Genomic DNA, 18399 nt, shown 5'->3' with positions numbered 1-18399 from the left:
ATAGGCGAGTAAGTCCACAAAGCAAAGATCAAAAAGTTCAATTTTCCTGTATGTTTGGACAACGTGCTTCTATTCAGAACATTAGAATTACAGTAATTAATAATTGTTTGTGTGTTACATCCGGATAACAAAGATCCAAAATCTATTTTCTTGCAGTCTTATTTTTATACTTAGATACTTTTTTAATGTTAATTTGTTCCAACACATTTATTTTAAAATTTCGTACAAAATGAATATTTTTTAATTGAAGGTTTTCTTTTTCAGTTTAGTGAGAAAAACTTTTGCAGTACTTAAATAATTTTTTAGAGAATACAGCTACTAATGTGAAATTTCGAAGAGGAGATAAAAAAATGTATTAGTGTAAATATTTTTCAAAACAGTCGATCATATAGAACTGACATGCCTAGCAATAAATGACTTTCACTGATTCAAGAAAATTTTAATGAGTGTTTTTGTGAAACAACCATCTTAAAAGATTTTCGAATTTTCTGTATATGTATATGTTTCAATTTCATGATATCTGAAAAAACTAGCCCACCACATTGAGGTGATGACTTGATGTTTGCAGCGCAGAACATTTTAAACGGATGTAAAAATTATCGCCTAAAATTTCACTCGTATGGAGAGGTCCTATCAAATAAAAATGTTCTGCAACGATATAAAGGAACGGAAAATAGAAACCAACCAACACGTAAAAGGTGCAACAATGAAATTAAACTCCCGAAAAAAAGATAAGAAAGAAAATATAATAATAACAATATATATGATATACAAGATCAATTAAAAAGAACACTAACTAGCTGTTTCTTCCGTTGCTTTACATCCTAGTTTGATTACATTTGTTTATTTTACAAGTTTTATACATGAATTGAATTGAGTTTTTTTTTAAAACAACCCATTTTCTTATTACTGCTAATTATTTTCATTATTTGGTTTTGATTTCAGTTTTTCTGACACCATATAAATCATATTGGACTAGTCTCGGGGTAAATATGAACATAGTTCGAGGTAATTATGAACAAGTTTTGGGGTAATTATGAACATATTTTTTAAGTAAAAAATCACCATACACTGCTTAATATGGGTAAAAGTAACGTATAACTACTGTAACTTTTCAAAAATTTTATACCAAGTTCGTAATCCGTGTTCATAATTACCCCCTAGAAAGGGGGGTAAATATGAACAGACGTCTCAAGGACATGAATTGCGACCAAAAAAAAAGTTGCTCTACAGAATGATGAAGAGCAACATTCATTGTTAGCAGCTTTTCAGAATCTATGATAAGAACTAAACAGATGGTGGCTGTAAGTGTGCCAAATGAAGAAATTTTGTTCATCATTACCCCACCTAGCCCTACTGACAATTTAGTGCTTAAAAGCCCTCAGCCTACTGTAATACATTAATTAGAGCCAATGAGCACTCAAATGCTGTTCATTGTTCCTTATGTGACTTAGAACAGTGCTTAATGGTTTATCAGGTCGCCAGGGCTCCCACGTGGTTAAGGATTCGAATGTTGACAAAACGCATATGTGATTCTGCCTTTTCTCAAATCTCTATTCTGTCTCATCACATAGAAAAATATGTAGTACTATTAAAAATGTTGTTGTTCTTTCAATATGTGCGGTTTCCTAATAAAGTTATTTGTGGAAAATGTCTGGATACACGTTAACAAATCTTATTCTGCAGACAAACCCTGGCTCATGGCAGCCCAATCCGTTGGAGAGTGTGTTTATATATTTTAAATTTAGTTAAACGGTGGAATCTGTAAGGTCTAATATTGTGCTGTCGGCAATTGCCTTAGCCACGCAATGGTACCTAGCTACAATAAAACTATCTTAAGATCTGCCTAGTTTCATGGCAAGAACATTTCATTGTGACTTAGATCTCATCAGAATTTTGTAAATTATCCTGCGTGGTTGATCGGTGTGAAGTAAATAATATCATTGGCATGAACCGTAACCGCAAAATTTTGAACCTATCCCTCAAGAATGTGGAATAGTTATAGACAATTTTGGTACAATGTTATGTAAGGTATAATATTTTTCTGCCTGCAGGTGCATTAGCCAAGCAATGGTAGACCAATTAAAAATAAAGCTATCCTAGTTTCATGGCTTATTACGACTGGTCATTTGAGAGAACGTTTGCTGTTATCCTGCGCGGTTGATCCGTTCGATGTAAGCTGCAACCGCAAATTTTTTAATTTATCCTTGAAGAGGGTGAAATAAATTGAGACAATTTCGGTCTCCTTGTACTACGGAAGTAAGGACCCCGTACGACATTTTTTTTTATTTACGACACTTTACTATCCTTGTGGCCTGAAACCTGTTACGACTTTCTTAAGCCGTTTTCTCAGGGGCCTTTTTTTACAAGATGGAAATTTGACTTCAAACCATAACAGTCGGGTGTTTGCTGCCGTGTGTAAGTTCATCCCACTAAAACCACCTTGGGCTTCGTGTGCCAGATGTGCCCCTTGGTTTTACCCTATGATACTACATCAAAGGGTAGGCTGTGCTCGTGCACTTATGCATCTCACCCTTTTCCTCTTTCTCAATTTTTGTCTTTCTCCATTATCACTTTCTCCTTTTCCCCTATCTGCCGGTTAGGTAACACTTTTATAGTAACTCACACCCGTCACAGCATCTACTATCCCCGGGACCTCGAAACGTGTGCCGATTAGGTAACGCTTTCAAAGTAACTCGCGCCCGTCACAGCATCCACTCCCGCAGGATTTCTAACCATCAAGGCATGGCCGATTGAGAAATTACCGAGCTAGAATCCCGTCACGACCACCCCGAATGGTATCTCCGCTTCCTTTTGCTGCTGGAAAGATCTTAGCTGAGTACGTGAGACCTTTTAAGTCCCACCACACGTATGAGTCCAGATTAGGGTTATACCGCGCCCTAAGATTGGTTGGTTGACTATCTCGCTCTCTCCGTTCATCATCTTTCCTGATTCTTATTAAATTGCGCATGATTTGCGAGGTTTCGTCGACTATAGCACGCCACGACTGTCCGTCGCGACACATTTCACTCAAAATAGTTTTCAGCGTTCAAATTTTGAAATTATTGACGCCTTGAAATGAACCTCAGTCTTCGTTGAGATTCGGACACGAGCACACGCTTTAAAGCTGAGCTCCGTTTTAACAAACACGTTGCGTTATCTCGTGGTGATCAATTGTTTTTTTGCTCTCAAACGGAAACTTCTAGTGCCGAAGTTAAAATGGATTCTACTCGCAAGAATACTTTGAAAATAGTGTTTTCTGATGTGACAAAGGTTCCAGCCCATTTGGATGTGTTGCAATTTACAATGAACGAACTGAAACTTCCTGCAACTTGTGTACATACGATATATAAAGACGAGTACGATCATTGTTTCTTTATTAAATTTTTGGATGACCTTGGATTCAACCAGTTTACGGCCAACATGGAAGAAGAATATTTATTCTTGTACAGCGATGGTCAAAGTGCACCTGTAAAATTGGAAGTCGCTAGTCGTTTGTTTCGATACGTCAGAATATTCAATCTGCCGCCAGAAACTGACGACAAGGAAATAGCAGCTGTTATGAGCAGGTTTGGCGTGGTACGACAGCAGGTGAAGGAACGTTACCCATTGGAACACGGCTATCTGGTGTACAGCGGAATACGAGGGGTGCATATCGAAATAGCGAAGGAGATCCCAGCTAACCTACACATAGGGCACTTCAAAGTGCGGGTATACTATGACGGCCTTAAGAATAAATGCTTCCTCTGTAGACAAGAGGGGCACATGAAAGCCGAGTGTCCAAAGTTAACAGCAACACGACATCAACCAAGCGTCGACTCAAGCTCTAGTACCTCCAGTACCAGCACAACGAACGTGGATAAAACACCCAGTCCAGCAACGTACCGTAGCATTGTAGCCGCAGCCCGAACGAATAACCGACCAGAGGAATCGATATTAGCTTTGAACATGACTCCCATGATCAAAAAAACTGAACGAACCGATGGAAGCTCTTCGAAAAACCAGATCAGCGAATCAAGATCCGAACCCAAACGGATTCAAGATGAGACGGCACATGAAGCGGCAACACCGGAAGAATCAGCAACGACTCGCATCGCCGAACCGAACGACGAAATGAACACCGAGGATTTTCTGTTAGTTACGAAAAAACGTGGGAAGCAGTCTTCATCGGAAAGAAGCACCGGCTCGGAAGAATCTCCTCGTGGACGGTCAAAAACGAAGAAAGCGCTCACAAATACTACCAGAGCAGCGGGAACAAGATCTAGATCCAGAAAATTAAAGTAATTTTTTTTTCGACTCGAATCACGTGCTCTAATGATAATAATTTGGAATTTGGTAAAAAAAATCTACGAAAAAATAATATGTTGAAATGAAAAAAAAAAAACGACATTTGAGACATTTTCTTTCTATTATTTTGAGATATTCAGCGCACTTATTTTTGATAAGTTCGTTAGAGCAGTAATAGAATACTTTATCAGCTTTATCTATTTGTAAATTTGTGTTATTGTAAAGTAAGGTTTATTTTGTCATAATAAATAATGTAATTCTTGAAAAAAAAAAACCTGGGGCAGACAAAGATAGCATGTTCTGTCGATTTCTCCGTATCTACGCATTCAGGGCAATAAGGCGAGCTGATAAGCTTAAACCGATGAAGGTATTGCTTAAAGCAAGTATGACACGAAAGGAACTGCGTCAGGTAGAAGTTGACCTCTCCATACTTCCGATTTACCCAGTCTGAAAGTCGCGGGATTAGCCTATGCGTCCATCTTGCTTTGTTCGATGCGTCCCATTGCTCCTGCCACTTGAGCATTGACGCTGCTCGTTGAATTTTACGCACTCCTATAACAACTCTTGCATTGTAACACTCCATATCCTCCGCCAGAGTTATATCGATGGGAATCATGCCCGCGATGACAAAAGCTGCATCTGCTGATATGGTGCTGTTTGCACAGGAAACTCGCATGGCTATCAACCGATGTGTGCTGCGTAATTTAGATCTGTTGCGCTCTACCTCTATCGCGGAGCTCTAAGCCGCTCCTCCGTATCGTAGCTTGGACAGTGCTACGCTCGCAAGGATACGTCTCTTGCACTCTTTGGACCATGGCAGTTCGGCATAATCCAGGCCAATGTCTCAGGGGCCTCTAGCCTACAAAGTGTCGATATGTTCAATGATAAGTGCTTTAGTTAAAAATAAAACATACAAATTCACGCATTTGAAGTTATTTTTGTTTTTAAAGAAACTTACTAAGCAACTAATTTTAGTATAGAAAACGTATTTTTTGAATGGAGAAATAGATACCAAATAGCAAATAAACACAGTTTTGTCACAAATATTTTTATTCGGTTTGTGAATAATTCATAAATACCCGTATTACCTGTGTTGACGAAAATGAAATACTGAATAAGTTTTTGTAAAAGGGTTCGATTTTAACATTTCAGCTTTTCAGAGATAAGGCCAAACAAATAATTCTGAATCCAACGAAAAGTATTTAAAAATGGATAATTTATCTTATTAAATCTTACTTTAAATTACGCAATCAAAAAGAGCAAATATACCCTTAAAAAGTCCGTATAGAATGCCTCTGGTAAATAAAACAACGCGTTGAAATTTCTTTAAAGCTAGAGTAGCAATTGCATTTTAATATCAATTTCTCATCAACAATATGTACAGCTAAATAATATCACAGTTTCAGTCTCTTGCTTATCAGTGGTGCAGATACAGGTTGGCATAGCTGCTGGCATGGCCGTGCTCGTGGCTGCTCACGTGTCCCTCATCGCCATGTCCGTAGATCTGTGGATGCGTGGCATGTCCTACGCGCTTCACGTGGGCATGGAATCCACTGTGCTTATCGGAGCTGTACTCAACGACCCTTTTAGTTCCATCGGCTTCGTACAGAGTGTACTCTCCCTTGACCACATCACCATCCCGGATCTCCCACTGATCCTTGCTGTCCCCGGTGTGGAAATCTTTCACGCCATACTGGAACTTGTACTTGGGATGAGCGTAGTGATCCTCCTCAGGAACAGCAGCCACGAATGCTGCCAAAGTAACTGCAACCAGGATAATCTGAAAAGGTTTAAATATTATTTAAAACGGTTTTGAACTAGGTAATTAGGTTAAGCCACTCAGACCTTCATCATTGCGATTATAATTAGCGGACGTGTGGGTGGGTTTTTCCTTTCGAGGGTTGAGCACAACTGATGTCTGGGTGAACGAACCCGGCTCTTTAAATACTAGCACCAAATAATAATCGAAACCGAAAGATTGAAAAATCTAAGTGTCTATCCATCGGTAAGAACTCGGGTGTTCCAATCCGCGCCACGATAGGGCCTCCTCCCCGGCTAACTAAATAAATGGCTAGGGCACATACCATAAATTTGCGAAATCTCTTTACACCTTTGGTTTCCATTCGGGTGGTTTTCATAGAACAAGTGCAACCATAAAACCGAACGATTTATGTGGCTTTCTGTGTTGGGTGTTTTGTGGGTGCCAGAGCCTTTTTTTCAAGTTCGAAACAACGATTAACTGACTTAGCCACAACGGCATGTCTGGTGGGCGACTTGCCAAGTCATCTCCGTTTCCACTTAGATCCGATGACTGGGCCCGGTGCAATTACCGGAAAAATGCTTCTTTCAGGGCAGTTGGGAAAGAATATCTAAATTCTAATATTTATTATCATTTCTGGAATCTGTTGGCTAAAGAAAACATTTCAAGGAAAGTTTGAATTTCAAACACTATCGGTCTTCGATCTGTTTTTGTATAAAACTCATGCGTTTGATATTCTCTGCATCATTCAACAGTTAGTGCTTTGAGTCAAAAACAATTAACAAAGATGTTTAAGGTGATTTTTGGTGTTTACATTATCAGATTCCAAAACTTTAATATTTTTTGTACGCAGGTTATTTTTCTGCTGACAATTGTAGCTCTAGTCGTGGAAGCTTATCACGATTACAATGCACATCCAAAGTACCATTTCAAGTATGGAGTGAAGGATTTCAAAACGGGAGATCACAAGGGTCAGTGGGAGAAGCGCGATGGCGATAAAGTTTATGGTCAATATTTCCTCTACGAACCGGATGGTACAAAGCGAGTGGTGGACTATACCGCTGATGGGTACCATGGTTTCCGGGCCCACGTGAAACGGATAGGACACGCCCATCATCCACACATCTATGGGTAATGCGCTGTCGATTGTGCGGAAAAATCAATGAGCATTACTGAATATTGAAATGGAACGCGTATCTTATTGCTGGATAAACAATTTAATGTCCCCATAGGTGTAATGTGTAAACCGTAGATGTCAACCATAAGTAGTCATCAAAAATTTCTGTAACCAAATCGGTTTAAAAAAAATAACAATGTGTACATGTATGATAAGATAAATTCGTACTTTTAAAACATAGAGCAATAATGATAGTAATCCAATAAATTAGTCATCTTAGGAAACTTGTAAATATTTTGATGGGCATCATAGAGAGTGAAACTCAGTCGTTGAACATCTATAATATATTTGGTCCAAACTTGAAGCACGAATCCTTCTTGAAATTCTTCTTAAAATATTTGCTTGAGTTTTTGCTAAAAACGAGTCCACTGAATGTTTTAAGAAAAGGAAGCGAAAGTGTTCATCAAAAAACCGCTGATCGCTTATAAGTCAACTAACTTTTTGTCAGCGATCCATCATCCGTTAAACAAAGTGATTTTAGCTAGATTGGCTGAGAATCGATCTCATTTCTTTATCTCACAGCCGAATGAATCGAATCAATCTGTCTGTTAAGTACAGTTGTTTTTCTCTACTTTCATTACTTTGATTTGCCTGTCTTACTGTTATTGGATTGTGGAAACCCTCATTTCAATACATGGGGGGATGAGGGCATAACGAGCATGCGGGGTGAAGTGAGCACCTTCTTTTCCACAGGAGATCCTCAACCTTCATGTATTCCTATTCATCTAAATGACACTCAACAGTCTATCCGTGCCCACGTGAAGTTATATTTTTGAATTCCAATTGTACAATCGATATCTATCAAAATTCCTATAGGTAAGTCAAGTTAACTTATATAAAATCCGATTGTTCATTTCCAATGTACCGTAAACGGGGGTAACTTTGATCATCGGAGATATTTACATCTGATTCAGTTATAATTAAGTACTCAAACATTTCGATTTCAAGTTTCTCCAATCTGAATTATATCTTATTCTGATTGACAGACTTGAATGGGGTTTAGCTCATTTTCAATTATCAAGATTTTTTTCGGATTGTCCCAAAATAAAATGATTATATCTTATTTTGATAAACGTACAACTTTTTCTGAAACACGGACATCGAAGTCGACGGCCCAAACCGTACGTTTATGAGTTTCGCTCAACAGATTCATAAAATTCAATCCAAGTTTCGGGAAACCAAAAATGGGGCATGGTTTTAGCAAATGATGTGGTTTATTGACATTCCACTAGAAAATTTTCTCGAAGCACTCATATCTTGATAAGTTATAATTTTGATAGGTTTTGTTCTGCCCAATATCAAACTATGCTATCTGAACGAGATATAATCTTGTAAGGAGCATATCTAAAATTAATATAATTTAGCTATGATCGCATGGATGTTTTGATATTATTTGAGATATTTTAACATCCTACGAGTATTGAATAAAAACTCATTTAAATAGGAAAAATATTAGTATCAAAATATCTCATCTTGATAAAATTTAGTTTTTTCCTCCTGATCGGGAACTTTTCCACATTATCATCAATAACTCAGTCTATAGTTTGAATTCTTGAAAACTGTTTTCTACGTTCGAAAGCCTATTAATTGTGTATCATATAGGCAAAATTTGGTTTGAATTTGAAATTTTTTTCTTTTAATTTAAAATCTAATTTCAAAGTCATAAAATATCTATTTTTTAAGGGCTCGCAAACAAACAGCTCTCCAATGATTCCAAAAAGCATTAAGAAGCAAACGGGTTGTTTAATGTGAAAAAGCAACGTTTTTTATTTGCATATGAAGAATTATAGTGCTATTTTTATAGTCATTTAATGATAAATTTTAGATATTTAAAAAATAAGGACATTTTCCAAGAGTAAGACCGTTTTGGACAAATGGATAGGAACCCTATCAAATCGTTAACTTTGAACAAAAAGTGAAGATGAAAACAATGGTAGGGCCTAGGGGAATGTGTGAAGGTAAAATTTCATTTGTATTTTTAGCTCAAACTATATAAGCTCAAGCAATTATAATTATATTGCCCCTAAATGTAGGCAACATCATAGTTTTTTTTCGATTATAAATATTTTTAAAATAAAACGTTAAACATCAAGAGTAAGTTGATAAACTAGAATTTGTAAATACTATGAAGGTGTTTTTTATCATTTATGATCAAGAAAACTCGTTAAAACCGTCAAAATAGAGACTGATCAATGTCACCCCAAAGCATCAAATTCTGAACGGAGACCAAAACGATTTTTAAATCAAATTTGAAGAGATCCAATAAATTTCTGGATCCATGTTTTACGTTCATAGGAGTCCAGTACTGCTTTTAAAAATATAAAACATGCCACATTTCCCTCAACAGAAAAAATAATCGAAATATATTGAAAAAAGTGATCAATATTACCCCGGATTACGATACCCAAAGGACTGCATACCTGTGCGAGCTTGAAAAAACAAACATCCCTTGACAAATCACGGTGTCTCTGATGGAACGATTTTGTTTATCGAAAATTAGCATCACTAATTTTTGCACCATTCGAAAGCAGGGACTTTCCTTTTCATTTTAGCCCATATTTGAAATAATCCACCGGGGGGTTTAGAACATTTTATTTTTTTTGAAGATTTTTAAACCTTTTCAAAGGGTTTTTCAAAGACAAAATCATGCTTATCACTGTGAAAACGCTCGTCTTCCCTTTAGCGTAAATCTAACATCATATGTCAATAACATGATTTATTAGGAAATTTCCCGGGCTACAATTTTGTGAAAGACATCAAAGTGATACGAATTGAGAGAAAGGAGCTGGAATGTCACAAACAGAGTTATTATTATTATTATGAGCTTTGTTACAGATTGTAAAGTGTATTAATGTTCAAACGATTTATTTACATAAAAAAAAACAATCTTTTACATATTATTGATCAGGATTATCTGAAGTTATGAGCATTTTTGGGGTTTTCTTATTCCGGAACACATATCAAATTCTTTTTTTTTTGTCATTCCGTTTTTTTTCAAAAATCCCGAAGTGGGGAATAAATAAAGTTTAAGATATTTTAAACAAAGTTCTGATACATTATTCGAAAATTCAAACAGTTGAAAGAGCGAAATGTTTGATCTTAATTTTCTCGATTGTTTGATTTTGTGCTATGCAGATTTTATTTTATTGGCTGGTAAACGGTGGATAATGTGCAACATGAGACCCCATAGTGGTCATATCACCTCTTATTCACAACTCCTATCTCTAACTCCCCGCGGTGCCGGCTGGGGTGCGAGTAACCTAAGCGGAGATCGGGTACCCAACCCCGGTGGATGCTTTGGTCGCATGCAGACTGAGAAGGTGGCCGCACGCGTCTGTTCCCCAGGTCAGGGGCGGCGCGCAACAACAACCGAGCGTCTGTTCTCCAGGTCAGGTGCGGCTCGAACAGCGTCTGTCTTGCAGCAAGCGGCTGAATTTATTAAATGCGGCTCCCGCCAGCTAAGTCCAAGATGGCAGCCCCATCGCGAGAAAGGGACTTTAGGCTAACAACCTACTGCTCCCGATTCATAAACTTGTTACGGAATCCGAAAGAAATGATTGTTCTGGAACTTTGACGACGACTTTTAGCATGAAAACGCGGACACGAATTGGAACTTGGAATGTTTTAACCCTTGCTCAACAAGGCAAGCTGTCTCAACTTGCTAGAGAAGCTAGCCGCCTCAAGCTTGAAATTCTGGGACTGAGCGAAGTCCTTTGGCCTAACACTGGAGAACACAAGACACAGTCCGGTCAAGTCCTGCTTTACTCTGGCATACGAGGAGAACATGCTACTCGGGAACGAGGAGTTGGATTCCTGTTAAGCCCGCAGGCCTACGCGGCCCTCATTATAATCGTAGCCAGATTTAGAACACGGGTTAGAAACCTTACAATGGTCCAGTGTTATGCACCAACTGACGTTGCCGACTTGCAGGAGAAAGAGCAGTTTTACAGTCAACAGAACAGCGTGGTAGAGAAAATTCCGAAGGGTGACATTCAAATCCATTTGGGCGATTTCAACGCAAAGATTGGCTCCGACAATCAAGACCTTCAGCGCATCATGGGGCGCCATGGCCTAGGACAGATGAGAGAAAACGGAGAGCTGTTTGTAGAATTTTGTGGCAACAACAACATGGTGATCGGTGGATCGCTCTTCCCCCATCGACCAGCACATAAGGTCACTTGGGTATCCCGAAATGGCCGAACAGAAAATCAAATTGACCACATCTGCATCAGCCGAAAATGGAGAAGGAGCCTTCTTGATGTCCGCAAAAAGCGAAGCGCAGACATTGCATCTGACCATCATCTCGTCCTTGGCGAGATACGACTGAGAGTTGCGCGTGTTCAACGGCGTGAGGAGAAAGTCGGGTGTCGATACGACGTCCGCCGGTTGGAGAATCCAGAGGTTAAAATGGCATACGTTGAACAGCTAGAATCCCGAGCCTCGGAATTGCCGACAGACGGAACAGTCGAAGAACAGTGGTGTGGAATCAAGAATGCCTTTATCACGACGAGCCATGGTACTCTCGATAAAGTTTGTGGAAGTAGAAGTGGATGTCGGATGAAACTTGGAGGATGGTCGATGATTGGAGAAAGGCGAAAGTCGGAATTGAGCAGGCATGTACCGGGTCAGCCAAAGCAGCCGTCCGCTTACGATATGCGGAGCTGGAAAAGGCAGTTAAACGAGCTTGTAGACGAGACAAGAGAGCCTGGACAAACTCCCTAGCCGAAGAGGGGGAAAGAGCCGCCGCTAATGGAGATATCCGATTACTTTATGACATTTCTCGCCGCCTCAGTGGTGCAAGGACTAATGCAAGAATGCCGCTGAAAGACCGAGCAGGTCAGTTATTGATCGATCGAACAGATCAGCTCAAACGATGGACTGAGCACTTCGAACAACTCTTCCGAGTCACGAATAGCGATGGCCAACAGAACCCGCAGCTTGAAGCGCCAAAAGTAAGTCGCATAAATGGCGTCAACTCGGAAGCGCCCTCGCTGGCTGAAATAGAAGCGGCAATCAAAAACATGAAATCCAACAAAGCTCCTGGGTTCGATTGCATCCCTACTGAAATGCTGAAAGCCGGCCCTGCCTTGTCAGCACAAATGTTGCACCGTCTTTTCGCTGACATCTGGGATACTGCAACATTCCCGGCCGACTGGATGCAGGGTATCCTCGTAAAAAGCCCGAAGAAAGGAGACCTGACAGAGTGCGGTAACTGGCGAGGCATAACGTTGATCTGTACAACCCTCAAAGTACTCTGCAAAGTGATCCTGAACAGGATCCAGGAGAAAATCGACGCTACATTCCGACGGCAACAAGCTGGATTCCGATCCGGACGATCATGTGTGGACCACATCACTACGCTACGAATCATACTGGAACAAATCAACGAATTTCAGGACTCTCTTCTGCTAGTGTTCGTTGATTCCGGAAAAGCATTCGACCGACTTAACCATGAACACATCTGGGCGGCTCTAAGGCGACGAGGAGTCCCAGAGAAATTAGTCCATCTCATCGAAGCACAATACGAGGCATTTTCGTGCAAGGTCTTGCACGACGGTGTCTTGTCCGATCCAATCCCGGTAACTGCTGGAGTGAGACAAGGATGTATTTTGTCATCGCTACTTTTTCTAATCGTAATGGATGAGATTCTGACTGGATCGATCGACTGTGCACCGAACCGAGGATTGCCGTTGAATCCTTCAACAATGGAGCATCTGAACGACCTCGACTTGGCTGACGATCTTGTTTTGCTTGCCTAAACGCAACCGGATATGCAGAGCAAACTCGACGACCTCATCGAAAGCTTCAAGGCAGCAGGTCTCAAAGTCAATGTCGGAAAGACCAAGTCAATGGAGATCAACACAGGAAATCCCTCCAGTTTCATGGTAGCTGGGCAACAAGTTGAGAAAGTGGAGTTCTTCCAGTATTTGGGTTGCCAGATAACGCCGGATGGTGGTACCAGGAAAGACATCGAAACCCGGATCAGAAAAGCCCGATTTGCGTTCGTAAACCGCGGAATATCATCCGCGCTTGGTGGCCTGGCAACTGGATCTCGAATGAGGAATTACATCGCCGGTTTCATCAAAGGGCGCTAGAAATCCAGATTCGGGAACGTAAGTGGAGATGGATTGGCACACGCTGCGAAGAGATGAAAACGAGATTTGCAGAGAGGCGCTAGATTGGAATCCAGAAGGTCATCGAAGAAGAGGCAGGCCCAGAAACTCGTGGCGGCGAAGCCTAGCCGCTGAAATTCGAACTGTCGACGAGAATCTTGACTGGGACCAGGTGAAGACGCTGGCTCCGGATCGTCAACAGTGGAGGTCTTTTACCACGGCCCTATGCACCGGAGGATTATTAAGTAAGTAAGTAAGAACGGCAACGAAAAGTGAACGGATTTGGTACCGGCTGGACGGAATTTCTTCGCTACAAGTGCGGCGATCGTACGCCCTCGGCTTCGGCGGCAGTCCCCGAGTTTTTGCGATCAGAGCAAACGGATTTGGCACCGGTTCGCCAGCATCACTGCCACTGATGTGGCGATGAGAGGCTCTTCGATTCGGCAACTGACCCCCGGGATTTCTTTGGCCATTGGTGCGGCGATCTGAGGTCCTTTGATTTGGCGGAGGTTCCAGCGGATGCTACGCCACTGGTACGGCGATCGGAAACAGCCTGGGGAATCCAGCGAGAAAAAGAAATAAGGGGAAAAGGGCCGCCTTTACGAGAGCCCGTATTAGTTGCTAGACCACTTTTTCGATAATTTGCCAATGTACATTTAGCGACCCTTTAGCTTTTTTCCCTCCAGGCCCAAATTTCTGGCGAACCAACTTTCTCGGCGCTGGGTACCCTAGAGGCAATTTATTAATGATATAGAGGGGTATAAATGGATTACTGGCAACGGATTTTACCTTGGCTCTCCTTTTTGTTTCGCCTAACTCGGTGCACGTAGGTAAAATTTGCACGTGGCGTGGCCCCACTCTCTCCGCGTATGTGCTGCAATCAAATTGAATTTTTTTAATGCCGAACCGCAACGGGATGGTTACTGGTTTGTTTGTTTGTTTATTTTATTTAACGACCGTTTAACAGCTTAGGTCATTCTGGTCGGTGGGTTACTGGTCCTACATACCTCCTAATGTGCTGGAAACGGCTCTGGCACAGATTTTCTTGGCACCACAATCCAGTATCACGCGCACTGCCACGATGTTGTTGTGGCGACCGTCCGTCGCGTATTTTCACCGGAAATTAACTTGACGTTTTGGCAGTTTTACACGCTCAGTATGGTTTACACTAACGAGCCTATAGTAAACAAAGAGACGAAATGTCACGATTGGAATTTTTGATTTTTTGTCAGTGTCATTCCAATCGAGCAAAACCAAGCAGTCTTAAAGGCAGCCCTACAGCAGGGTTGCAAGCTTATTATTTCGAAATGGATCAGATTGCGCTTCTTTGTTTACTTTAGTTTCTTTAGTTTACACATTTTTTCCTGCACGCTCAGTTTCGTTTACTCCTTTTCTGCACGCTCTGTATCCTTTCTTCATTTTTGCGTTTATTCATTATACACGCTTACGCTGCTTAACATGGAGTTGGGTTTTTGGATGAGTTATGTGCCCAATCGCTTTAAACGTATAAATTTTGAGACTTATGAAATAAAATAAATTTAAATGTAACATGTGTGGAGGCGAAGGATAAACCACGAGCTCGCGCGGTTCTACGGCGAACCCAGTATCCAGAAGGTGGTGAAGGCTGGCCGGATACGCTGGGCGGGACATGTTGCGAGAATGCCGGACGACTGTCCTGCAAAACAGGTGTTCGCTACGAATCCGGTAGGAACAAGACGAGCGGGGGCGCAACGAGCGAAGTGGTTAGACCAAGTGGAGCGTGATCTGGCGAACGTAGGTTTCCGAGGAATTTTAGAACGGTTGCCATGGACCGAGTTAATTTTAGGAATTATGTTCGTCAAGTTATGTCGTGAGACGGAATACTATGTAAATAAATAAATAATTAAATGTAACATCCGTACTAATGGAAGCCGTTTGATAAACAGTTGTCAAAAGCTCCGGCTAAGAAAATCTTCTTCTTCGTTCTTTTGCTGACACTACTGGTAGCTGTCAGCTTGTTGGTGGCACAGCTTTGTTTGCTATATTGCCTAAGAAAATTTTTAAAACATGAGTAAAATTTTTCCGTTTGTTTGGATAAAGTGCCGCTATAAAGCCTACCCCTTTTCTGAAAGTACCATTGCATGGTTAATGCTTTGCAGGTATCACAATATTCCTCACAAATTAAAGCTATGATCATTTGGCCTGGCTTCGACCAGACCGAACTGAACGCCATGAGAAAAATTTAAAATTGCAGATTTTGAAACTCATGTCATTCGTTTGAGAGACCAAAACAAGTGAATTTATCCACTGGGATGTGTTCTTTGGGTTAAAAACTATCAATTCTGGTTAATAAGTTTTACAGATTTTGTCCAAAGTTGAAAATATTAGTATATTAAACTAAGGGGCCGTTCAGATACCACGTGGACAGAAAAATGAGATTTTTGACCCCCTCGTCCCCCTCCGTGGACAAGCGTGGACATTTGGCAAACCCCTACCCCCCTCCCCGGATGTCCACGTGGACAGATTTGAAATAGTTTTTAAAAATACCTATATTTTGACAGTCAGAAAACACCACTTTTTGCCTTTTAGTTATTGATATGGCTGATTATGAAAAAAAAAAACTGAATAACAATTTCCTGATATAAAATAATTATAAAAATTAAAATTTCTTATTTATAATCTTAATATTTATTCACCTTTAGAAAATATTTTGAAAATAAGTTTGTCCACGTGGACATGACCCAAACCCCTACCCCCCCCCCCCCCCCCCCCTCCGTGGACATTTCCACGCTCCCCGCTCCCCCTATGTTGTCCACGTGGTATGTGGACGGCCCCTAAAGTGTCTCGAAAAACTGCTGATGGCGTTCAGTTCGATCTGGTCGCATCCCGACCATTTAGTATCCGGAAACTTCATTTCGGTGATAGCTACATTACTAGAGATCGGATAAGCAAAACTTTAGCAGCGTTGTGTTGGTTATGAAAAGGACTTTCTTGTCTATTTTTAAGTTAACGTGAGATATTTAAGATGCAAAAAACATGGTAAAAATAATTTTGCACAAATTTGCACCTTTTGCGCATTTTGCGCCTCGAAAATTCTGATTATTCTTTTGGACCAAATGGTGAAGAACTATAAGGAGCCACTATAAGATCCACACGAAGTTCAAACCAAGCACCAGAGTGGAACCCTTGACCTTAAAAATGGTAAAAAGCCTATGGTTATTGGGGCAAACTGAATGCAGACCCCTTAAATAATGCAAATTATTCCATTTTACGAAGGCAAAATGTGATGCCTGACTAGTAGACACCATGTAAATAACTAAAAGATCGCAATCTGTGCAACCGATTTTCACGCAATGTGACAGATGTGTTCTGATGGATGGACTCATGAAAAGGTTCCAACCAGATTTCAATTGCTATTTCCAGGTGAGTTTGTGTAAAATATCAAGACTTTGCAAAGGTTTTGCTTAGATCAATACATGACTGAAAAAGTGTGCAAAGAAAAAAAAAGAGATTTTATGAAAAGTAAGAGCGTAAGAGTATTTCTTGAAATCATTGATACATTTTTTTATATTTTTAAATTAAATATCATTTTAACACCTTCATTTCCACCATAGAAAGTTTTTCGATCAAATTAATAGTTTATAAAATACACACGTTTTTAACTGTCCGGATTCTAAATGATCATAGCCTTATGTTGTTGCAACGTTCATTTACATGATAAAACATGTAAAACACTTTCCGAAGTACTGGGGTGCCATGTACATGGATTTGTCTGTAAAATAAGATTTTCTATCGTTTGTCCAGACATTTTTCAAGACATACTTTGCCCAAATTGACGACAACTCAAAAATGAATAAACTAACATCGTAGTAGAATGGACGGTTTCAATATATATTCACAAGGTAAATTTCCCTGGTTCATTTTACCTTCATTCTTTTAACGTAAAAACACTAACTAAGAACTTTGGACAAGCTAGACGAACCAGTTATTTTATCCAGTTGAGTTTAAAATTAACAATCCCACGAAACAATTCAAGGATTCTCTGAGCAGGCATTTTTTCGTATCATATCTGTTTCTATTAGTGCTATATGCTAGTTTGAAGCAATTAGAAAAACATCATAAAGCTAACAATTCTAATTACGCAAATCATAAATGTGTTGCAAACCTTTAACATCAATTTGTTCGAAACTCGTCAAATAGTAATTTTACCTATCCTTAACTGATTGATAGTTTGTTATTTTGTTTTGATTACATTGCACTTTCTTCTTGACAGTTCTCTCTGGTGTCCTTGGGGACATCTGGTGGCTCAACCAAAAAACATAGAATTGATTCAAAACGGTCGTTGGAACTTAACACGCGTTTTAAGGCTTATCTTGTACATCTGTTCATTTGTGATGGCACAGTGATGAACAGATGTTCCGGCTTTGTTCTCTCAATATGTTATGGAAAAATACTTATTGCGCGCATTGTTTGAGCGAATGACAACCCAGCTTTGAGATTTAGTCAAGGTTAACAATCAGCATCGGGATCAGGATTGGGGTGCAGGTTCTTGATCAAAATTCTGTTTCAGTATTAGAATACGGCATCAAAAAATATGTTCAACTTCCGGCATCTCCACATTTTTAAATAACTCGAAGAGTTTTAGAAGCATAAACTAGTAAATAAGAAAAACAAGAACTCTGTTTGCTAGCCCCGTTTCGACAGCTATACTCGCATTAACAGATTCTGTACAAATATCTGAAAAAATGTGCTGGAAATTTATAGAAAAAACCAGTTGTCGTTTGTCTTTTAATGATCAAATAGATAAAGAATATATAAATTGTGCAATGCACTCGACAAACTGTCAAACATTTCAAGAACCATTTCATCGTCTGATTTATCATGTTGTGGGACAGTTTCCAGCTCTCGCTACACCGTCGTCGATCATATGGTAGGATAATGCAAATGAGTGGGATAATCACCTCTCACAATCGATCGTGGGGAGAAATAAAGTAAACAGTTTTCAAATCATAACAGATTGCTTTATTGCCACTGGAACATATTTTTTTAACAAGATGCAGAACATGCTACTTATTTATTGCTTT

At 39.9% G+C, this 18399-nt stretch overlaps 2 protein-coding genes across 2 annotated transcripts; one reads left to right on the top strand and one right to left on the bottom strand.

Moving 5' to 3' along the window:
• Positions 1–5602: 5602 nt before the first annotated feature.
• LOC129754096 (cuticle protein 19-like) lies at positions 5603–6198 on the bottom strand. The gene is made up of 2 exons (XM_055749964.1): positions 6133–6198; positions 5603–6067 (listed from the first exon to the last, which is right to left on the bottom strand). The coding sequence occupies exons 1-2, from the start codon at positions 6139–6141 to the stop codon at positions 5705–5707; spliced, it is 372 nt and encodes a 123-aa protein (XP_055605939.1). The 5' UTR covers positions 6142–6198; the 3' UTR covers positions 5603–5704.
• Positions 6199–6833: 635 nt separating this feature from the next.
• On the top strand, positions 6834–7181 carry LOC129752737 (cuticle protein 19-like). Its single transcript, XM_055748506.1, has 2 exons — positions 6834–6842; positions 6900–7181. The coding sequence occupies exons 1-2, from the start codon at positions 6834–6836 to the stop codon at positions 7179–7181; spliced, it is 291 nt and encodes a 96-aa protein (XP_055604481.1).
• The last annotated feature ends 11218 nt before the right edge of the window (positions 7182–18399 follow it).

Source organism: Uranotaenia lowii, chromosome 3, assembly GCF_029784155.1.
Source record: "Uranotaenia lowii strain MFRU-FL chromosome 3, ASM2978415v1, whole genome shotgun sequence".
Lineage (NCBI taxonomy): Eukaryota > Metazoa > Arthropoda > Insecta > Diptera > Culicidae > Uranotaenia > Uranotaenia lowii.
Note: the sequence above shows the minus strand (reverse complement) of the source record. Positions and strands in the feature narration are given on the sequence as shown.